Genomic DNA, 24,553 nt, shown 5'->3' on the forward strand with positions numbered 1-24,553 from the left:
TTTGGGAATTACGTTCTTTTCTGCGTTGTTTTCCCACCCCTCGTGTTACTGCTTTGGGACGTCCCAATGGTTAAGGAGAATATGGAGCTGCGTCTGTCAATGAACGATAGAGAAAACTGGATTTTTGACTTACCGTAAAATCCTTTTCTCTGAAGTTCATTGACAGACATAGCACCCGCCCCTCTATATAGGCGTTGGGTTGGGGTTATTTTCTTCTGACACTTCTTGCAACAAAACTGAATGCCTATAGCCGAGTGAGTGGGTATATACCACCAGGGACTGGCCCATAGGCGTGGTAAAGATTTTTCTGCCTGTGTCCTACTCCTGTAGGGGGCAGCATAACCCAATGGTTAATGAGAATATGGAGCTGCGTCTGTCAATGAACTTCAGAGATAAGGATTTTACGGTAAGTCAAAAATCTAGTTTTTAACTGTGGGCAGCTGAAGCTGCTGTCTGTTCACTTCCTGGATTTACAGAGAGGCACACATATACACAGACACTCACACCACTGCTTGCCTGTACATTTCTGCTCTCTTGATGAATACTTTCAGATCTCTGGGATCTCTTGTTATCGCCACCCTCATCCAGCCCCTTTCAGCTTTACGGCTCTAACTGGCTCTCTTATGACTAATCCCACCCTCCCTTGCTGGCAAACTCCCGTGAGAGAGAGAGAGCTGTGCATGATGTCATTAGATCAAAAAAACGAAGAGATTTCCAGTCCTAACTTACCAACCAGCCAGCGACCAACCAAATTGAACTGTCTAACAGTATGCGTTAAAAACAGGGGTTTGGTTGCACACATTTGCAAATACATGTGTAAGCTGCAGGCCCTGGCAAGGCACCCTGTAATCTGCAGTCCCTAACTCTACAATTTAAAGAGTCTCTACAATGCAAGCACATGCATCTAATGGGATAGATGGAGCACAGGTGACTGGAGGGAGCCCACCCCTCCTTAAAGGCACAGGGTCACACTGAACACCCAGCACATCGCACAATGGCGGCAAAGGTGTCAGTGCGTTGCCTGGCTCAATATAGATATCAACGATAATGCAAAAAGTGGACACCGCCTCCACCTATAACTGGTTTTAATGGTAAGGAGCACTGGAAGGGTGAACGCAGATCAAAAGAAATGAAGAGATTTCCAGTCACAACTTGCCAACCAGCCAGCGACCAACCAAATTGAACTGTCTAACAATTATGTCATTAGCCTAGGCTTTTTACCAGACAAGAACGAGGAAATGGGCTGTATAAAGGTATTTACTGGCAGAAAAAAAAAATGTTTTACTATCCAAAGTTAAAACAAGGGCAGAGGTATTAATAGATGGAAAAATGACTGTCCGCTTTAAATACTATTAAGTATATCTGAAGCATTATTAAGCATCAGAAGTTTGTATAAATTACTCTCACATGTCGAAAAACTTGTGGACCTGGGGTTCTTTGTGTGAAGAAACTTTCGCCCACTTCATGCCAAACGCAAAAGTTACGGTAGTTTTTTATGGATAATGAAATACAGGGAGGCAAAAAAGATCAATTTTATGCAGAATGTTTTTTTAACTATAGGGTATATGTAGTTGGCAAGATAGGAATTTGTGTGCAGAAAATTTTAATTCCAGGGTTGTCTAATAAGCCGAAAAGCGCCCATTGCAAAGATAATGGCAAATAGTTTACTAGATACGAGTTAGCATAGCATACTACTGCAATCCAGAATTGCTTGTTCTTGTGGCAGGTCCAAAATGCATCTACCTCTGGATGTCTACGTTTGAGACAAGAGGAGAAGCTTAAGTCCATAGGATATATTCGGTTTGGGATATAAAAGTATCCTAAAAACCACAAAGTGTCTTTCTCGATACATTATAGCTTTGATTGATCAATTTCACTTTTCTTTAATGTTTTCCCTTTGTTTTGAGAAGGGTTTACATACTGGATGTTGGATGAGAAGGACTTATATCATCCTTTGCCTGATAACCTTGAAACTGGAGTTTCCAAATGTTTTCACACTAAAGAGGTGCGTATAGATAAAGGAGGTTAAAAATAATGTTTCTTTGATTTTACAATTCTATTTTCTCATGGAAGAGGGTCTTCCAGGCCCTTCAGTTCCCACCCACAAATTTTAGTAGTTCTTATATTTTGGGGGAGAGAGAAGACGGAACCTGTTGGGTCCCTAAAGAAATCCAAACATAAACTCTCTGCAAGAGAAGAAGAATTATACTCAGCTTCTGGGTGGCCTGTGACGCTTCTCTCCACTGCGTTCCAGAGCTGTAGCCACAATCAGTTTTTGAACATTTGATGTTTACAGAAATGTCAGATGCCTGTGTCCCGGCTATGCTGCGGTTTCTTCCTCTGACCTTTACAACACTGCTGTTTTGCTCTTTGATGGGTTCCTGCACTTAAGGGCCGCCCCACATACATTAACTGTGGCAGGGCGGTCCTTAAGCAAAAAATTACGCACTTGTATGTGATTGTTTTCATTGTCTCTAGGGCAGTGGTTCTCAACTATGGTCCTCAGGACCCACTAACAGGCCAGATTTTAAGTATTACCTTGGGGAGATGCAGACTAGAATACTGCAATTACTGAGCAGCAAATGAGACCACCTGTGATGTAATTTAGTTATCTTGCAAACCTGGCCTGTTAATGGGTCCTGAGGACAGGAGTTAAGAACCACTGCTCAAGGGGAAGCACACGTGCCGCCAGAGGAATGACACAATGGCGGCCTGCCTATATAAACATGGCAGACAATTGTTCTATCAGACAGGAAGAGAAAGATCTTGTGTTCCAACTAATCAGGAATACAGATCTTTCTCTTCCTGTAGTCAGTCCATCCCCCACACAGTTAGAAAGCACTTCCTAGGAGCACACATAACCCTTTGATTGCCCCTGATGTTAACCCCTTCCCTGCCAGTGTCATTTATACAGTGACCTTGCATTTTTTTATAACACTGATTAATGTATTAGTGTCACTGGTCCCCAAAAAGTGTCACTTAGTGTCTGATTTGTCCGCTGCAATGTCGCAGTCCCGCTAAAAATTGCTGATCGCCACCATTACTAGAAAACAATAAAAAAATGTCCATAAATCTCTCCCATAGTTTGTAGACACTGTAACTTTTGCCCAAACCAATCAATATATGCTTTTTGGGATTTTTTTATTTTTTACCAGTACAAATTGGCCTAAACCAGGCATGTCCAAAGTCCGACCCACGGGCCGCTTTAATACAGCCCCACAGGTAATTTGGAAAAATCTAATGTTGTGGCCCCTGTGAATCCCCGAGCGCTGTTCGGGACACCTGGGATCTCTGGATATTTCAACTCCGCAGAACTGCACATATGCCATTTTAGTTCTTTTACCATTAATTTTATACATCCTCTTATATATGCTGCTGATACATCCTCTTATATATGCTGCTGTTTTGAACGACTTATACTCAAAATGATGGTCCATTCAGGCCTGCTGCATCCAATTCCAGTTTTTCCTGTTACTTGTGAATACACTATTGTTAACATCCACCGCCCGCCCCCGCCAGCTTTATATCTCTTGCTTAATATGGGCTAATTAGGGAGCACTAAAAAACACAAATTCAGCGCTAGTATGACCGGACCAGCGCCCTCTCGATGATAATTGGCTTAACACCTGGAGGTCAAGAAGCAGCTGTGTGGGAACAAAACACACCAGGAGGGATGTTTAAAAGTATCAGTCACACAAGGGTTAAACACATATAAGCACTATATAAACCCACCAATGATGATTACTGATGGCAGCAATAATAGTCAGGAATGATACCAATGTAGTAAATAGAACATTTAAAAGTTGTCAGGACAACCATACTAGGAGGAGGCACTCCTCACGCTCCCCTGGCTCCCCTGCCTTGGGTCACTGCACATACCGCTCACCACCAGTGGCTCTATAGCAGTTCAAGCCTCCTTTTGGTCCTTCTTCCCCCAGAGTCTGACGTCCCGTCCGGGTCCCCTTCCCGATCGGCACTCATTGTGGGCGATCAGAGCGGCCGCAGACAGTGATCCTCTTTGCCTCCTATAACAGGCATCGTGTGACCCCCTTTCTACCCTTCCCTGTCCAGGATTGAGGCATTCTGTTATCATCTCGCAAGGCACAACTGTCCACACTGCTGCATTGTTCCTGGCTTGGTTTATGCCTTCACACACTGGATGGTCACCAATCTGTGGGTTTTTAACCTCTTATTTTGGCTTCACCATTGCAGATCCAGCTGGGGTCATTGTACAAGGTGTACTGCTGTTTTATACATACATGGAACTGATTTTGAATAAAACTTTTCAATGTTCTATTTGCTACATTGGCATCATTCATGACTATTATTGCTGCCCTGATTAATCATCATCAGTGGATTCATATAGCGCTTATATGTGGTTAACCCTTGTGTGACTGATTAGGGAGCACGCATGCTCCAAATTGAGCTGAATACATTGTAAAATCTCAGTTGGTCTAAATCAGTTAAAAATATATTTGGACACCACATGTATACTTGGCGTTATGTTCCTGTTCATATTTTTTTTAACTTAAAAGTTGACAGACCACCTTTATTACCAATAATATGTAATGTACTTTACAATGTTCCTGACATACATTTCTGCTTCCTGGATTTTTTTTTTCATCTGGCCATCAGATATGAAAGGCAGAGTGATTTAACACCTGTTTAGATTTGTCATCCATGTGACGAAATGAAAAGTATGCCGTTTGCAATAAACTTTGCATAAAATAGTTAGTTTGCATTTAATTTTAATGGTCCAAAGAATGTCAGGCAAAATGGTCAGCCCTGACACATGTTCACTTCATCAAATCTGGCCCTATTTGAAAAAATTTTGGACACCCCTGGCCTAAACTGAAGAAATGTAATATTTTTACATTTTTTTTTTTTTATTGGATGTGGTTTATAGCAGAAAGTAAAAAATTATTGTTTTTATTTCAAAATGGTCAGCCTTTTTTTGTTCAAAGCGCAAAAAAGAAAAATTGCAGAGGTAATCAAATACCACCAAAAGAAAGCTCTATTTGTGGGAAAAAAAAGGACATCAATATGAGTACAACATTGCACGACCACGCAGTTGTCAGTTAAAGCAACACAGTGCCGCATTGCAAACAATTGGCCTGGTCATTAAGGGGATAAAACCTTCCGGGGCTGAAGTCTTAAAAGATCTTGCTAGGGGCAAGCCAACTCTGCAGTAAGATCCCACACTTATAGTTCCAAGCTTTGACCTTTACCCATTAAAGCGAAAGTACAGCCTAATACCTTATTCAGCCTTATGTGTCAAAATGAAAAAAATCCCAGTTTTTCATGACTTCAATTCCTCTTCCTTCTGAGTCCAAGAGCAGCAAGTGGGTGTGGTTACTGAAAGATAGTGACATTTCCAGGGAGAGACACTGCTCCTGTGTAGCCAGTGGGCGTATACAGAATGGAAGGAGCTGATCATAGGTTCCCTCTCTGTGTTCCCTCATCAGTAAGGGGGGGGGGGGGGGTAGTGAACATATAAAGTAAAACTGTGCATGGCTTTGAATGAAGACTACCATATGAAAAGGAAGACACGGGGGTGGGGGGGGGGGTGTCAGTCTAGCTTGAAGTGCTCTGGGTCTCTGCTCACAGTCTACAATGATCTTAGTACAGGCAACCACACTAAGTCTACGTTTCCACTAGTGCGATTAATCAATGGCACCCTTCCCATCTATGCGACTTTGAAAATCAGCGACCTTGAAAAGGTACATGCACTACTTTGATGCAACTTTGATCCAGAGAGAGTAAAGTTGAATCAAAGTCACACTCTAAATCGCAGTAATGGAAACGTAGACTAAAGCTCAGTTTCCACTAGTGTGGCTTGTCATGCGACTTTGGACACACAAAGTTGCTTGACAAGTCACAGTCCATTGTTTTTAATGGCACTTGTTCCCATATATGTGACTTTAAAAATGTACCTGCACTACTGTCCTAATATTGGAGAACGCCTACAAAGTGTTATATAGATGGTACGATACAGCAGCTAGACTGGCTAGATTCATCCCATCTTATTCCCCTCATTGCTTCTGGGGATGCCCTCAGAAAGGAACCATGGCTCATATTTGATGGGCATGTCCTAAGGTATGTAGACTATGGGTCAGGGTTTATACCCTACTTCGTAACTTATTCCACACCAACCTCAAAAGGGACCCTTACGAGGCCCTTCTTTGTAAACCAATTTCAGAACTGCTTCGCTCGGAGCGCCAATTGGCTTTGCATCTCTTTCCTGCAACTAAGTTGACCATTGCGAAGGCTTGGAAAACCCCAGTGCTTAGCTTTGAAGCAGCTAAGAGCCATATGATCAATTTCATGATAATGAGAAACTGACGGCCTTTGCTTCAGATACCCATGACAGATTTCTCAGGGTCTGGCAACCGTGGATAGCATATGTCCAACTATCCAGATTCGATAATAAGCTCCCCCCAATTTGAGTGATCCTCCACTGCATACCCCGTTGGACTCCCCCTTTCTTTCTCCTCTCCTCTCCTCTTGACTTTTTCTTTATCTCCTCCTCCTACTTTCTAGCTTTCCCTCCAGCTCTCCTTTTATGTATAACAGTTCTTACAGCCTACCAGGCACCCGGGCGTGGTTCTGTTGAGGATGGTTACACTGATCACATCTTTTCACTAGTATATCGTATACTTTTTTACATAAATATTCACTGTCAACTAGTTGCACTACCTTTTGTCCTCCATTATTACGTTTTGGTGTTTATGTTTCATTTTCTTGAGGTCCGTGGGATGGACTGGCATGCGGCATGGCTTGTAATGATAAAGGCAGAGCTTCTTCCTCTTCCTGTGCAGACAGTGTTAGTTTTGTTTTTACACTGATCAGGCTGGATGCGTCTCTGTGGTCTGGTAACGTTCCTGGGTTTCCCTGTAGGTTTTTTCTTCTGCTCTGCTATTCTATTACATAATAATCAGGGATTGTGAACCCGCAGTAATGGCGGTGTGACCACGTTTTTCGCGGTCTTAAAGGGACATTACACAAAAAAATTTTATTTAAGCAATGGAGTCCCAGGATAAAAATTCACCTGCAGACCCCCTGGAAGCGACTGTGGGACCCTCCGGTTCAGTCGCAGCCAGAAATTGCAGTTTTTTTGCAAGCCTGACGTCAAAAGTGGATTTTGTCATTTCTGGTGCTGCCAGCCACAAGCACTCTCCGCCCTCACCTCCATCGGCAGGGTCTTCGGATTCTGAGACAGATATGGTCGCCGCGGACGCAGCGCACCTTGAGGGGTCGGTGTCTTCAAATTCTGACGCTCTGCGGGAACGCATATTGGTGGAAGCCCTTATAGTTTCTGTGTGGGAAACCCTAAAATTGGCTGATGAACCTACAGCGTCAGATGCGCAGGTGTCTTTTGGCTTCCGTTAATTCCGTAAATCGGGCAAGGTATTCCCTTGTCCAGAATTGTTTCATACTATTGTGGATGAACAATGGTGATGCATTAAGCACATGTTGGTGGTGCCTAAGCGTTTTTCACACCGTTATCTTTTTGTGGAGGTGGTGTCCAATAGGTGGACTGTACCACCGAAAGTGGATTCTCCGGTGGCCAGATTGAATAAAGTGACTCTAGTTCCGGTGGAAGAGTCTCCAACCCTTCCGAATCCCGTGGAATCCTTTTCCTGCCATTTACCTGTGGTAGCAGGTCACATGTTAAAGGCTACCTTTGTGAATGTTTTAGTAGTGCAGACTACTACTGAATGGGTGAAGTTACTGAATAGTAACTTGGAAACGGTACGGCTTCCCCCTGCGGTACTGGAACTAATAGACCAGTTGACCCAAACCCTGGTGTTTTCTCTGTGATATGTCCTTGGACTCGGCTTTGTTGGTGGCCAGGAGGTTAGCAGCGGGGATTGCTATTAGGCGCATGGTATGGCTAAAGTGCTGGTCATCTGACCAGGCTTCTAAGAAGGCTGTGACTGATCTTCCTTTTACAGGGGAGAGGCTGTTTGGATCCTCCCTGGACGAGTTAATCAAAGGTTTAACGGGGGGTAAGAGCAATAATCTCCCCAATCCCCTAAGGGCAAGGCACTGCGCACTAGGCAGGGGCCTTCCTTTACTGCTCACAAACTTCTTTTTCGTGCCTCCGGGTCGCAAGAAAAAGGTAAACCGTTTAGGTCTTCTGGGGGTTTCAAGAAGGCATGGTCGGGAAAATCCAAGTCCGGCCAATCTGGACCTGCAGACAAGTCCTCGGCTGCATGAAGGGATGCCCTCACCCGATTCTGGGATGGGGGGACATCTTTGATTCTTTCAGGAACCCTTGACCTCCTTGATTCAGGAAAAATGGGTTCACAAACTGATCAGATTAGGATACAAGATCGAATTCCTGTTTCATCCAACGGACAGGTTCTTCCCGTCCAATCTTCAATTATCCCCAGTGCGGTTAAGGGACTTGCGAGGGGTGGTACATGACTTGCTGTCGCGATGAGTTATAGTGCCGGTTCCCGCTCAGGAAAGTTTTTTCATGGGTTTTATTCAAACCTATTCACCGTGCCCAGAAAGGAAGGCAAGGTGCGTCCCATCCTGGATCCCAAGGCCCTGAATCGCTTTGTGTGGGTACAGGGGTTTTTGGATGGAGTCCATCTGCATGGTTGTAGCGTCCCTGCATCAGAGAGATTTCTTAGTCTCCATAGATATCAAGGAAGCATTTCTGCACATCCCTATCTATGCTAGAAACCAGCAGTTTCTTCGCTTTGCAGTAGCAGAGGAGCATTATCAATTTGTGGTGTAACTCTTTGGTCTCGCCTCCACTCCCAGAGTGTTTACCAAGGTACTAGCACCGGTATTAGCACTGCTGCGCCAGCAGGGGATTGCAGTACTGGGGTACCTGGACGATCTCCTCTTGAGAGCGGACTCACATTCAGCCTTGTTTGGGGGATCTGACACTCACGGTCAGAATTCTGCAGGAGTTTGGTTGGAACATCAATTTCAAGAAATCCGCGCTGACTCCGGTTCTGAGACTAGATTATCTGGGCGTGACTCTGGATTCAGCCTTGGCAAGGGTTTTTTTCCCCCTGGACAAGCTGCAAAAGTTGCGGGGCGCAATTCAGTTGTTGTTGGAAAACAATCTGTCCTCTCTACGAGTTTTCATGCAAGTTTTGGGTCTGATGGGATCGACCTTAGAGGCGGTTCCATTTGCTCAATTCCATACAAGGCCTTTGCAAAGGGAGATTCTTGTAAAATGGAACAAGGATCCAAAGTCCTTGGATTCCGTGATTCAGTTTTACAACACAAAATCTGCTTTGTTGTGGTGGATTCAATCAGACAACGCCACGGCTGTGGCATACATCAATCACCAGAGGGGCACCAAGAGTGTCTTGGTGGCCGAGATTCTAGCCTGGGCGGAAAGTTTTGTTCCAGCCCTCTCTGCTGTACACATTCCAGGTGTGGAAAACTGGCGTTGGATCAAGGGGAGTGGTCCCTACACCTGGAGGTGTTCCGCCTCCTGTGTGTTTGGTTGGGTCCCAGAGGTTGATCTGTTTGCCTCTCGCCTCAAAAAGAAGGTGCAGAGTTTCGTAGCCAGGTCTTGAGATCCTCTGGCCGACGCCACAGTCGCACTGGTGGCTACTTGGGATCGGTATCGGCTGATTTATGCATTTCCCCTATTGAAACTCCTGCCGAGGCTTCTGCGCAGGATAGAGGTGGAAAACATTCTGGTCATTCTGGTGGCTCCAGACTAGCCTCGCTGGTTTTTGAATACGCAGACCTGATAAGGCTGGTTGTCGAAACCCCTTGGAGACTTCCTCTCAGGTAAGATCTGCCGTCTCAAGGTCCGATCTTCCATCCTTCTTTACAGTCACTGACTTTAACGGCATGGCTGTTAAAAGTCAGGTGTTGAGAGATATAGGGGTCTTTCTGACTCTGTGATTCCTACACTCTTGATGGCTAGGAAGTCAACTTCCAGGAAGATCTACCATCGTACGTGGAAGTCGTACATTTCATGGTGTGAATCGCTGAAGGTGCACCCTCGCTTGTTTTCGATCACTAGGGTTTTGGCCTTTTTGCAGAAAGGGGTTGAACAGCAGTTGGCTTAGGCACTTTTCCACTGCAAGTACCGGCTCGGCTCCACTCGGCCCCGCTTGGCCCTGCTTGGCTCGGTTTGGTTTTCCACTGCATGGTACGGTGTTGGAACGGTTCGGTACGGTTTGGTACAGTTTGCTTTTCCACTAATAGTAAGTGGGTGATATAACAGCGATTTTCTTACCAATCAGTGGCTAGTAGTGTCAAGTCAAGGCTGCATGCAAAGGATTGTGGGATATGGTACTGGTACGGCCTTCTTGGAACCACAACCAAGGTGGTACTGTTTAAGCGAGCCGTACCGTTCAGTTCCATGTAGTGGAAAAGCGCCGCCATACCGTACCGTACCGAACCGTTCCAACACTGTACCATGTGGTACCATGCAGTGGAAAAGCACAAAAGTGAGCCGAACCGTTCGGTTCCATGCAGTGGAAAAGCACCATTAAGGTACTATCAAAGGCCAAGTTTCAGCTTTGGCTATGTATTTTCAATGCCCGTTAGCCATGCATGTCCTAATCCGAACTTTTATCCAGGGAGTGCGCAATATGGCTCCTCCGAGGCGATCCCTGTTACCTCCACCTGGGATCTAAATCTGGTGTTATCTAATTCGGTATATTTCACTGCTTTCTTTGTCTCAGAAGGTTGCCTTCTTGGTAGCGATCACTTCTGCCCGCAGGGTATCTGAATTGGCGGCATTGTCTTGCCGCTCACCTTATCTGGTGATACACAGGGATAAAGTGGTACTTCGACCTAATCAGTCGTTCATTCCTAAGGTGGTTTCTGATTTTCATCTGAATGAAGACGTTGTGTTGCCTTCACTTTTCCCTAAACCTCAGCATCCTGAGGCGTATGCCTTACATTCTTTGGATGTGGTTCGGGCGATCAGGGTTTGTTTAGAGACCACTGAGTCCTTTAGAAAATCAGCCGTTCTTTTTGTCCTTACTGATGGACATTGTAAGGGATTGGCTGCGTCTGCTGCGACCATTTCCAGATGGCTTAGGCAAACTGTGGTACAAGCCTATTCACTGAGGGGTCGGGTTCCTCCTTTCCCAGTGAAGGCTCATTCTACGAAAGCGCTGAGTGCCTCTTGGGCTTTTCGCCATCAGGTGTCGATGCTACAAGTTTGCAAGGCGGCAACTTGGTTGTCTGTGCAGACGTTCACAAAATTCTACAAGGTTGATGTGTTGGCATCCGTGGATGCTTCTTTTGGCTGCAAGGTTTTGCAGGCAGCAGTTTAAAAGAAAACTCTGTTTAGTTTCTCTTTGAGGGTTCAATTTATTCTGGGTGAGCTCCAGTTGTTCCTGGTTGAGCTCCATGTTACCTGGTTGGCTAAGTTTAGCCATTGGGGACTTAAAGTGGAGTTCCACCCATTTTAGTAACTTTAGATGTATGTAATCCCCTTTTAAAACTACCTTTACCAATGGAAACTTTTTTTTTTTTTGCTAGTAAATACCTTATTTTCTTCTTTATTCATCCTCTCTTCACTTCCGGGTCCGGCCGCCGATCGGCGATTACGTCATTCGGCGATTCGCAGGGGGTGCTGGGATGGCATGAAATCTCGCATTACACAGGAGCTGAGCTGTTTGTATTGAGGCCGTGCTCTGCCCCGCCTCCGCCCTGCCTCCTCTCAGTGAGCTGTACTGTATGTATTGTATTGAGGCCGTGCTCTGCCCCGCCTCCTCTCATTGAGCGAGGACTGAAAGCATTATATCCTCACTGAGCTCACTGAGAGGAGGCAGGGCAGAGCACGGCCTCAATACAATACATACAGTACAGCTCACTGAGAGGAGGCGGGGCAGAGCACGGCCTCAATACAAAACATACAGTACAGCTCATTTAGAGGAGGCGGGGCAGAGCACGGCCTCAATAAAAACAGCTCAGCTCCTGTGTAATAATGCGAGATGTCATGCCATCCCAGCACCCCCTGCGAATCGCCGAATGACGTAATCGCCAATCTGTGGCCGGACCCGGAAGTGAGGAGAGGATGAATAAAGAAGAAAATAAGGTATATACTCGCAAAAAAAAAAAAAAAAAAAAGTTTCCATTGGTAAAAGTAGTTTTAAAGGGGATTACATACATCTATGTAATCCAAGTTATTAAAAATGGGTGGAACTCCACTTTAAGTTTTTGTTTTCTGCGTTGTTTCCCACCCATCATGATTATACTGCTTTGGGACATTCCTATGACTTGTGAAGATAAGGAGCTGCATCTGTCAATGAACGATAGAGGAAACTGGATTTTTGTAAGAACTTACCGTAAAATCCTTTTCTCTGGAGTTCATCGAAAGACACCGCACCCGCCCCTCTGCTTCTGAGGTATGGGGTTTTTCGTCTTCTAAACACTGCTTGCAACTAAACTGTTTGATAGCAGTCTGAGGGGTTATGCCTGCAGGGACAGCCCCCATAGGCGTGGTTACATTTTTTCCTGCCTATTCCTAGAAGGAGGAGCATAACCCTATGAGTCCTGAAGATAAGGAGCTGCGTCTGTCGACGAACTTCAGAGAAAAGGATTTTAGGATAAATTCTTACAATAATCCAGTTTTTTGACTTGTGTTTCCCTTTAAAACAGAGTTTTATTCCCCCTGCTACACTCCCATTTAAGTAAAATCATAATTATACAATAAGCAGGTGAAGTGCCTTGTTATAATGGCCACAGCAGGATTACTGTGTTGCAGAGTTTTGTTGTCATTGTTGCTGTTTATTTACAATTTAATAAAATATATTTTTTTCTTTTTTTCCAAGCCTGATGAGGCAAGAATTCCTTCTCTCACAGATATATATCATCAGAAGCAGAGGGAATACGCACAGCAGCCTGCCTGGGAACCACTCTCTCCTTCTGAACACACTCACCCTCCAGAGGTAATCATTCTACTAGGCTAAGCTGCTGATGTACTAAAAGAGGTCTAATGGATTTAGCATTGTTTGTTTAAGCCTCATGCACACAGGACATTTTTGCAGCTGCTCCTAGGGGCATCTAGCATTTTTTTTTTCCTGCCTCTAAACTCCCTCTGATTGTGAGTCTATGGGTCCTTGCGCACATAGACTTTCAGCAGCATTTAGAGGCAGGGGAGAAACCCCCTCTGCCAGCCTAGGAGCAGCAGAGTTTGGGCAGAAAATGCTTGATTCTTCTTGTAAATACATCTAAATGAAAATAATCGCTTCACTTTTAACAATAAACATGGATTCTTCCTATGCTGCGAGCCCAGGTCATTCCCTTTTGCCTCTCTCAGTACAGTTCACAGACATGCTAAGCATGATTTTTACTTTCAGGTGGTATATAGCAAATCCTACGTTTTTTTAACTAATTATGCTAGCTGAACAGAAAAATGAATTTATGGCGATTTATAAAAATGCACAAAGAAGCTGATTAGGTGCTTGGTATGTATTTGCATGTAATTTAAAGCTCTGTATGTTATGTTTTCTCAATTTTTCCTAATACCTATATTGAAAGGTTTTTTTTTTTTTTTCAGATATTAACTTTGGATCCAACTCTACACAAAAAGCATTGTCACAGTGTTAATCTGTGTAATGATAGCTACACAGCTCCTTTAACACCAGACTCTATTTTGGAAAGTGCCCCATACAAGCAATATGATCAAGAATCTTTGTCTGCTGCCTCATCACTTTTGGATTCACCAAACAGATCTCCCCACAGCCCAGTGGCAGATGCTGAACAGTGGAAATCTAGTAGATATCGAACAAGTAGAAATATAAACTACCAGACTTGTCAAGGAGATGCAAGTGTTGATGAAAGGATGAACTGTACTGAGGATGATGCCAATAGCCTAACTCCTTCCTCTATACCTCAGTCACCATTGCCAGTTGCAGAAGAGAACATATCCCACCCTTCTGGTGTCCTCTTTATGGATCACCCTGTAATGCTTTCCAAGTAGGTGCTTGTTTAAAGTTCATTACTGTATATTGTTAAATTAGATTTATGTTTGTGGCATCTTACATCTGAAGATTCCCAAATATGTGGTTAGATTACTATACCATATTAAACCTTGTTCAATCGTGCAAAAATTTATATGAAGATCTATATGGAAGGAAAAAATAACCTTTCTCTATCGTTCATTGACGGACACAGTCTGATGCATATCAGTAGGGTTATGCTGCTCCCTACAGGAGTAGGACACTAGGCAGAAAAAAGTTCTGACTACGCCTATGGGCAGTCATAGGGGCTATACTCTTCCTGCATAGGATGTCCGTTTTAATCTGCCTAGTCAGGAGTAAGGACCTAGTTCCTTGCTGGGATCTCTGGTCCTGGCAAAGTTTTTTCTAGATGTTTTTTTTTTAGTTAGCTTTTTCTCCGGATTTTGTCCCGAGAGATCTTCTTCAAGCAACTATGCTGGATTTGGGCGTCGGTCTGGATGTATAGATCCAGTGGTCACCCCAGCAGGCCAACGAGCGCGCACAGACCACTGGACGGGGACTGGCCCCCGCGAGTTAAACGTCTCACCAGGTCGCACACGACCGGGTCTAGGCCCAAGTTGCAGCGTTCCTATTTGACCGACAGCCCCCCACTTCGGCGGAGAGGGGTTCTGTCAGGAGATGGCACCGCCTGTTCCGGTATGGTGAGTAAATGTTCCCCCCTTGTCCCCTGGCGGATTTTGGGGTGGACCCGGGCCCCTCCCTGGGACGATCGGACCCTCACATTCCCAGGTTCCCCTCTGTCTTGTCATGCACCCCCCTTCTACCTGCCCCCCCCCCCCCTCACTGCTGGGGGCTATTGGGCCTACTCCCAGGGGGCTCGGACCACGATTCAAGCTGGATGTGGGGTTGGGGGGTACGTGCTTGGGAAGTTGGGTGTCCAGGGATTCTGGACCGTGGATGAGTCCAGACTACCGATCAATATTCTGGAACTCAGAGCGATAAAGCTTGGCCTAGGTCACTGTACTATTCGTCTGCAGGATTGTCCTGTTCGGATTCAATCAGACAATGCCACGGCCGTGGCTTACGTCAATCATCAAGGGGGCACCAAGAGTGTCTTGGCGGCCCGGGAGGTGACTGAGATCCTGAAATGAGCAGAACATTTTGTTCCAGACCTTTCCGCCGTGCATATCCCAGGAGAGGAGAACTGGCAGGTGGATTACCTGAGTTGGTAGCTGTTGGATCAGGGTAAATGGTCCCTACATCCGGAGGTGTTTCACCGGCTGTGTCTCCGGTGGGGGACACCCGACATCGACCTATTAGCCTCTCGAATCAACAAGAAGGTACAGAGATTTGTAGCCAGGTCTCGGGATCCTCTGGCCGACGCCACAGACGCACTGGTGGCTTATTGAGGTCAAGATCGGCTGATCTATGCCTTCCCTCATCTTAAACTCCTGCGCAGGATAGGGGCGGAAGGGAATTCCGGTCATTCTGGAGGCCCCAGACTGTCCTCGTCGGTCTTGATACGCAGATCTGGTAAGACTTCCTCTCAGGTAAGATCTGCTGTCTCAAGGGCCGATCTTCCATCCTGCTTTACAGTCGCTAGCTTTAACGGCATGGCCCTTGAAATACAGGTCTGACTCAGTGATTCCTACACTATTGAAGGCTAGAAAATATACCTCCAGGAAGATCTATCATTGTACATGGAAATCGTACATCTCATGGTGTGAATCATTGAAGGTGCATCCTCGCCTTTTTTTTTGGTGGCTAGGATTTTTACCATTTTTCAAAGAGGGGTTAAACAGCAGTTGGCCTTGAGTACTCTTAAAGGCCAAGTGTCAGCTTTGGCTGTATTCTTTCAACGCCCTTTAGCTACGCATGCCTTGGTTCATACTTTTATTCAAGGGGTTCTCCATATGGCTCCTCTGATACGATCCCCATTACGTCCGTGGGATCTTAACTTGGTATTTTTTGTTCTTCAAAAACCTCCCTTTGAGAACATTAGGGAGATTCCTCTGCTTACATGTCACAGAAGGTAGCCTTTTTGGTGGCTATTACCTCTGCTCGCAGAGTATCTGAATTGGCGGCGCCATCCTGCTGTTCACCTTATCTGGTGGTCCACAGAGATAAAGTGGTACTTCGACCTAATCAGCCATTTCTTCCTACGATGGTTTCTTATTTCCATTTGAATGAAGACATTGTGCTGCCTTCACTCTGTCCTAAGCCCAAGCATCCCAAGGAAATTGCAGGCGTCCGTAATGCAAGTTTGCAAGGCGGCAACTTGGTCGTCTGTGCACGCGTTCACAAAATTCTACAAAGTAGATGTGTTGGCATCTTCGGATGCTTCCTTTAGCCTCAAGGTTTTGCAGGCTGCTGTTTAAAAGAGAAAATTTCTCTTTGAGGGTGTATGTTGTTTCCAGGTGAGCTCCAGTTGTTCCTGGTTGAGCTCTTTGTTCACTGATTGGCTAAGTTTAGCCTTTTGGGGAATTACATTCTTTCCTGCGTTGTCTTCCCACCCCTCATGCAATTACTGCTTTGGGACGTCCCAATGGTCAAGAAGAATATGGAGCTGGGTCTGTCAATGAACAATAAAGAAAACTGGATTTTTGACTTACCGTAAAATCCTTTTCTCTGAAGTTAATTGACAGACGCAGCACCCGCCCCTCTATTTGTGAGTGGGATGGGGTTTTTCTTCTAATCACTGCTTGCAACAAAAGTGAATCCTTTAGCAGAGTGTGTGGGTGTATGCCTGCAGGGACTGCCTCATAGGCGTGATTAAGATTTTTCTTGCCTAGTGTCTCACTCCTAAAGGGGGCAGCATGACCCAATGGTCAAGAAGAATATGGAGCTGCGTCTGTTAATGAACTTCAGAGGAAAGGATTTTACGGTAAGTCAAAAATCAAGTTTTTCATCCTTTATTAATTCCTGTTCCTGTGAGAACTACAATCAACTGCTGGACTGGACGACAGACTGGATATTCTAGATCCTTACGGTCTTCCCAATCCGGCCAGCGAGCGCGTGCAGACCTCAGCTCCGCGCTAGGCTGGCCGGGACATAGCCCCACTGGACGGAGGCAGGCCTGTGAGTTAAATGCTTTGGGAGGGCGCATACGACCTGGTCCAGGCTGGAGTCGCAGCGTGCCTCCTGGCCTGCAGCACCCCCATTCTGATGGAAAGATGGTTTGCCCATCGGGTTCTGTGGTATGATGGGTGCTTGCATCAAAACTGAATGCCTATAGCAGGAAGTGGGAGTATACCCTCTGGGGCTGCCCCATAGGCGTGGTAAAGCTTTTTCCTGCCTAGTGTCCTACTCCTGTAGGGGGCAGCATAACCCAATGGTCAAGAAGATTCTGGAGCTGTGTCCCTCAAAGAACATCAGCGAAAAGGATTTTACGGTAAGACAAAAATCCAATTTTTTTACTTTCTGCTATACAACATTCCCAATAACAAAATTAATAAAAATCAATTTTTTTCATCCTTGTACGCAATTTGTATTCTGCTACATGTGATCAGCAATTTTAAATGGGACTGCGACATTGCTGCGGACAGATTGGACACCGAACTAACATTTTTGACACTTTTGGGGGGACCAGTGATATTACTACAGTAATCAGTGCTAACAATATGCAGTTATTGTACTAATGACACTGACAGGGAATGGGTTAACACCAGGGGCGATCAAAGGGTTAAATGTGTCCCTAGGGGGTGCTTTCTAACTGTGGGGGGGGGGGGGGTTGGGCTTGCTGCATTAACACAGAGACGTGTGTTCCTAAATAAGAGATCCCTGTGTTCATAACTGACAGAACAGCGGTCTCCCGTGTTTACAGCAGCAGACCGCCATTCTGTCTCCACGGGCAGGGATCGCAGCTACCAGTCCAGCTAATTGGCTCCCCCTGCAGCCAATCGTCACGTGCGTGTGTGCGCACGCCCCCACTAGCGGTCTACCGAAACAAGTTACAGTTACGTTGTTTCTTGGGACAGAGCCGACTTGCCGCAATATATGTATTGCTGGCGGTGGGCAAGTGGTTAAAGTATAGCTATTGTGCACAAGCCCATCCAGTTCCTTTAGAATTTTCTGTCTAGAAGTTTTCATCGTTTGCCTGAAATTGCTTTTGCATTTTTATCTTTTTTTTTTTTTTTTAAGGCCCAGTAATTGTCTCTTGCCATTGCTAGCTACTAAAACTTTGATTACATATTACTTGTTTTCAGTATCAGACGGAGTTTAAAAGAAAAACATGCTCGCCACTTGGCTGACCTGCGAGACTACTATGAATCCGAGATCAGTAATCTTAAGCAGCAGCTTGTAGCCAATAACAAATCTACTACTACCTCGGAGGATCTGATGAAGATGAACAGCTTGACTGAGCAGTAATATACTTAACTTTGTTCATATTTTTTTTCTTTTATGAATAAGCATATGTATTTACCAACCTTTCAGCTGCAAAAGGCATATGTGTTCTCATGTGTTGTGTTTCTTTTAGTACCTGTTCTATCACCAGTTGTTTGATGGTATTGTAATACCTTACTCTACCAAAATTCAAAGTTGTCTTAGACAGGCATTTCATATTCCTTCTTGTAAGTACATGTGGCAGACCCATGGCAGAGTAGTACACAGACAGGGGAAGAAAGCTGACTGATCCAACCATTTTGTGCTGTGAGTTTCTTGGTGGCCATGTGCTATCGCTGGGAAAGTTGTGAATTAGGAGTTTTAAGAAAACTTTCCCTTAACACTTTTTTTAGACTAAAAAACCTCCTTGCTCTGTTCTGCTGAAAATACTTTCATACTCTGCTAAACTATGCTTACAAGTTTAGAGCATGCTCCATTTGATTGCTTTCAGGGTGGTTGGGTTTTGCATGCATCTCTGACCATCCTCTAATGTGGTCAGCCTTAAAATCAATACAGTGTTTAATGTCTGTGTCTGGCTCGTAATGTGTGCACAATATATACTGTATGAGAATGAGATTGATTTCTTGGCAGCTGTACTTATTTTTGGTAAACATCTAAATCAGATGTTTGTAACTATGTTAAGGAAGTGTTATAGAAACCTATGATATTATTTGAACTGGTAATTGTTCCTATTTATCTTAATGTAGGACTGATTTCATGAAAATGAATGAAGTGAGAAATCAGGACTGTTATCCATGTTGGCTTTCATTCTCCAGTTTGTGCTAGGAAAATGTAAATTGTATCTGGTCACTATGGGCAAGAGCAGCTTTATTATGATTTTCCAGTTTAATAATACAATTCTTAACATTTTTACCTAGTGTTACGGATAGAAAAAAAAATTCCTAAAATTCTTTCTTTAGGTGCGCTAATATGGAAGAAGCTTTGGCAGAAGCCAGCAAACGAATCCGTATGCTTGAGAACAAAAATAATGATTTAGAAAAACAAGTGGTAAGAATTTTATATACAAGTATATATATATACAGTATCTCATTCATACGCTGCTGTTTTTCTGACCTAGTAGTACAGGGAGAAATTAACAATATTGTTTCACGTTGCATGGAACATTCTAAAGTATTGAATAAGTTAGTTTTATTTACAACCCAGTTTCCATCCATAGTTCCATTTTCCTTTTACCCAGACTGTCTTTATGGAAACAACAGATACAAAGATCCTCACACTTGGGCTAACAATGGCAGATTCATCCACAGGGGACATTCCATGTCAGTGTTATAAACATTGTCAAAAATGTACACCGTTTGAGTTCACAGAAGCCACTTATTAGTTACCTAGCCGAATACAACAACTCCACTCCACGCTTGTGTGTTTTGGCCAATCTAGGCCTTAATCATAGCTGAATAATGGTAAAAAATGCGCAAAAAACCTCTGTGCCCTACTTACCAGCAAGCTTAAATACAATAATTGACATAAGTGTAGCATTTAAAAATATAAAACATTATATAATAAAGCGCAGCAGCTCCAAGTGACAAACATAAAAAACTACAGCACTGAAAAATGAATGCAATAGTAATAAAAACTGTGGTACCTTGTTCTGCTCAGTGCCAAACCAATCAGTGCTCACATCAAAATATAGGCATATAAATATTATTAACCGTGTGAAGGAAAATAATGCCATTCCATTGCATGTTCATACAAAAAAAAGGTAATAATGCTGAATCGTGCACCACGCTGCCCCCCTACCGCTGCTGCAAATTTTTCAAGTCTTGAGGTAGCAAAGCAGCCCCAAATTATAAAGCTCCCTCCACCAAGCTTCACGGTCAAGATGACGATTTGTTATTTCTCTTTCTTTCATGGACGGATACAGCTCCTGATCTTCTTAACCAATACTTCCCCTTACAGGAGTAGGACACTAGACAGAAAAGAAAACGTCTGGCTACACCTATGGACAGTCCCAGGGGGTATACTCCCTCTCTCTGCTATAGGTACTCAGTTTTTTTTCTGCCTAGTCAGGAGTAAGGACCTAGTTCCTTGCTGGGATCTCTGGTCCTGGCAGTTTTTTCTTTTTAAATAGATTTTTTTTCTCCTGTTTTTTTTTACTGTGAGATCTACAATTAACTGCCGGACTAGGTGACGGGCTGGATAATCTAGATCCAATGGTCACTCCAGTCTGGGCAGCGAGTGCGCGCAGGCCTCAGCTCCACGCTAGGTCAGCCACGACATAGCCCCCCTGGACGAGGGCTGGCCTGCTAGTTAAACGCCTCGTGAGGTTGCATATGACCGGGGTCTCGGTTCATCCTGCCCAACAGCCCCCCATTTCAATGGAGAGGCGGTTCCATTTAGAGCGGTGCCCACCTAGTTCCTTGTATGGTAAGTAATTGTCCCCCCTCTTCCCCTGGAGGGTTTTGGGGTGGACGTAGGCCCCTCCATGGGATGGTTGAATCCTCGGGTTCCCCTCCTTCCTGTTAGGCACCCCCCCCATCAGTCTGGTGGTCCCTGTGGGCCATCTCCTCCCCTATCAGCCCCCCTTCCCTTCACTTATGCTGTGGCTGTGAGGTGGTCTGGTCCTGGGGTGGGGGCAGTGTGCTGTGCTGGCGATGCTCGGGGGGGGGGGGGTGCACTGCCGGTGATCCACTAAGTGGAGGGCTGTACCTGGTGGGGGGGCTCCTGCCAGGGCCCCCTTTCTGCCTGTGCCATTTTCTGAGGCCTAGGGATCCCTCCTGGGCCATTTTGCTGAAGCCTCTGTGCTTAATGCACAACGGCCATGTTGGTGTAGTCCAGCGGCCATTTTGCAGTGGTTTGCCATTGGAAATAGGGGCAGCCATGACAGTGGCGCTCTCTGGGCAGCGATTTTGGTGGTCGGAGCTATCCCCTGCTGCTTACTCCTGAATAATTTCATTTCCTGATCGCTGCACATGGAGTGCAGATTATTCTGGTGGCTGCAGGTGCCTTTTTCTGCCGGGATGGTGAGAGTCTGGTGGGGTCCTCTCCCTCTCTGCCGAGGATCGATTGGTTATAGGTTTCTAAATTGAACAAGGTAAACATGATTCCGGTTGAAGATTTTCCGACCTTTAAGGACCCGACAGACAGGAAGGCAGAGGCTGTGGCCCGCATTATGTAAAGTGTGGCTGGTTCGGCACTTTGGCTGGTATTCACCATTGCCCTGGTGTTGCAAACTCTGACCGAGTGGGCTAAGCTTTTACGCCGTGACCTGGAGGGGAGCAGCTCCCCCGTGCTTTTGCTGAGCAGGTGGACCAGTTGGTCCAGGGGCTGCAGTTTATCTATGATGCCTTTTTGGATGTGACTCGCCTAGTTTCTAGGCTCTCTGTTTCGGCAGTGGTCCTTCTGTGTATTTTTTGCTCAAATGTAAAAGGCCTTGACTAATCTTCCTTTTCAAGAAGATCACGTGTTTGGAGCTACCCTGGATGATATCGTTAAGGGTCTCACAGGGGGGAAAGAGTGCCTTTCTTCCCCAGGCTAGTAAGGGCAAGAACCCTCGTCGTAGACGTGGTTGAGCAAAAACTGGCCTTAAATGCTATTAAGGACCAGGTCTCGGCCTTGGCGGTCTTCTTTCAACAGTACTTTGCCACACAGTCCCTGGTGCGTACTTTTCTTCAGGGAGTTCAGCACTTGGCTCCTCCAGTGCGGTCTCCGCTGCCGCCTTGGGACCTCAATTTGGTGCTCTGTTCTACAGAAGCCTCCTTTTGAGAATCTTTGGGAGATTCCCCTGCTTGCGCTGTTTTAGAAGGTGGCTTTTTTTGGTGGCTATTACTTTTGCGCGCAGGGTGTCGGAAATTGGCGGCCTTATCCTGTCATTCACCTTACTTGGTGGTTCACAGAGATAAGGTGGTTTTTCGCCCCTGTCCGTCGTTCCTTCCAAATGTTGTCTCTGATTTTCATTTGAATGAAGACATTGTGTTGCCTTCCCTGTGCCCCAGGCCAAAACATCCAAAGGAAATAGCTTTGCATGCCTTGTATGTTGTCCGGGCAATTTGGGTGCACCTGACAGCTATGGTGTCTTTTAGAAAGTCAGACTCACTATTTTTGCTCGTGAATGGGCCTCAGAAAGGGTTGCCCGCCTCCTCTGCGACCATTTCCAGATGGATCAGCCAGACGGTGATTCAGGCCTATTCCATCAAGGGTCAGGTTCCTCCATTCCCAGTCAAGGCCACTCTACTCAGGCGCTAAGTGCCTCCTGGGCCTCCTGGGCCTTCTGTCATCAGGCATCAGTGACGCAGGTTTGCAAGGCGGCCACCTGCTCCTCTGTGCTCACTTTTTATAAAGTGGATTTGTTGGCATCTGCGGATGCTTCTTTTCGCCGCAAGGTTTTGCAGGCTGCTGTTTAGAGGTCTTTTTGAGGGTGTATTGTATTTTTTTTTTTCTCTATCGTTCATTGACAGAGGCAGCTCCATATTCTTCTTAACCTTTGGGTTATACTGCCCCCTAAAGGAGTAGGACACTAGGCAGGAAAAAACTATACCACGCCTATAGGGCAGTCCCTGGGGGTATACACCCACTCACTCTGCTATAGGCATTTAGTTTGTTTCTGCCTAGTTTAGTAGTAGGACCTAGTTCCCTGCTGGGACTTCGGTCTTGCTTGTTTTTTTTTTTTTTATTTTAAAGGGAACCTTTGTTAAAATGTTAATTTTTTAGCTAGTTATGTTCCTGAGAGAACTGCAATCAACAGCCGGACGGGGTTTCGGACTGGAATTCCTAGATCCTTAATGTCTCCCAGTCTGGCCTGTGAGCATGTGCAGGTTATAGCCCAGCGCTAGGCCTCGCCACGGCAGATCCCCAATGGATGAGGGCTGGCCCGCGAATGAAACACCTCGCAGGGATGCACACAACCTGGTTCAGCCTTAGTCGTAGCGTACCCCTTGGTCGTCAGCACCCCATCCTGAGTGGAGAGGTAGTCCAGAGTGGCGCCCACCCGTTTGTCCTTGGTATGGTGAGTAGTGTCCCCCCCCCCCCATTGCTCTTGTGGTCTCAGGGTGGGATGGTCGAACCCCCGGGTTCCCTTCCATTTTACCCAGCCCCTCGAACAGTCACGGTGATCTTTAGGCCCATGCCCCCTCTCCCAGGTTAGGTGGGAGCTGGCTTTGCCACTTGCTCCAGTAAGGGGGGGGGGGGGTGGATGTGGTTGTTGCTGGCCGGGCTGTCTGGATTGCACACAGGGGTTTTTGAGCAAGTTACCGGCCCCCTGGGGGTTAGTGATTGGGGTAGGGATGTCCTTTGGGCTCCCTGCGGTGGGTATAGGCTTGGGGGGAGCGAATTCTTCATCCGCAGGTCTGCGACTCACATGTCTGGGTCGGGCTGACATGCGCATGCAAAGGCGCTGGTGGATACTCTGATTGTATCGGTGAAGAAAATTTTAACATGGGGGGGTGCTGGTCCCCTCGGGGCCGGCAGATCCCCCTAAAAGCGGCAGAGGTACTCCCTTTTCCCGTCTACTGTGACAAAATTGTTGCGAGTCAGTGGAGTTGTTTTAAACGCAATAATGGTAACCACGCATGGTGTGGCTGAAAAGCTGGTGTGCGGACCAGGCTTCTAAAAAGGCTCTATCAGATCTCCCCTTTACGGGGAGGGGTCCGCCTATTTGGGTCTTTATTGGATGAACTGATCAAAGGACTCGCAGGTTGGAAGAGTACTCTTCTTCCTCTATCGGCTAAGGGCAAGTCACCGCGTAGACGGGGCCCTTATTTTTCAGCACACAGGCGGCCCCTTCGTGCCTTCGGCATGCAGGAGAAAGGACCTAAGCCATTTAGGTCATCTGGGGGTTCCAAGAAGACATGGTCGGGTATGCCAAGAACAGACCCCTACAGATCTGAGGACAAATCTCTGTCTGCATGAAGGGATGCCCTCATCTGTATCTGGAGTGGGGGATATCTTCGTTTTCAGTCCGGAACCAGGGACCTCCTTGATTTAGGACAAATGGGCCCATGAGCTGCTCCGATCGGGTTACAAGATCGAATTCAGGTCCCAACCATCGGACAGATTATTCCCATCCAATTTACGCCTATCATCAGATCGGTTAAGGGATCTACAAGAGGCAGTACAAGATCTTCTGTCACAAAGGGTGATTGTGCCTGTTCCCTCTCGGGAACGCTTTCAAGGGTTTTATTCAAACCTGTTTACTGTTCCTAGGAAAGAAGGGAAAGTGCGTCCAATTCTGGGCCTCAAGGCTCTGAAGTGCTTTGTGTGGGTACAGAGGTTTTGAATGGAGTCCATTCGCACGATAGTGGTGTTTC

The 24,553-nt window shown here is 45.8% G+C and overlaps 1 protein-coding gene across 1 annotated transcript in view; it reads left to right on the top strand.

The window, feature by feature from the left end:
• The window catches only part of MPHOSPH9 (M-phase phosphoprotein 9), a 217,289-nt gene that overhangs the window by 99,159 nt on the left and 93,577 nt on the right, over positions 1-24,553 (top strand). The window contains exons 8-12 of the mRNA XM_082258440.1: positions 1,911-2,005; positions 12,777-12,893; positions 13,505-13,923; positions 18,113-18,271; positions 19,211-19,298. Coding sequence (XP_082114566.1) covers positions 1,911-2,005; positions 12,777-12,893; positions 13,505-13,923; positions 18,113-18,271; positions 19,211-19,298 — 878 coding nt within the window. The remainder of the gene's footprint in view (positions 1-1,910; positions 2,006-12,776; positions 12,894-13,504; positions 13,924-18,112; positions 18,272-19,210; positions 19,299-24,553) is intronic.

This window comes from Pelophylax lessonae, assembly GCF_965119305.1.
Source record: "Pelophylax lessonae genome assembly, chromosome: 1".
Taxonomy (NCBI): domain Eukaryota; kingdom Metazoa; phylum Chordata; class Amphibia; order Anura; family Ranidae; genus Pelophylax; species Pelophylax lessonae.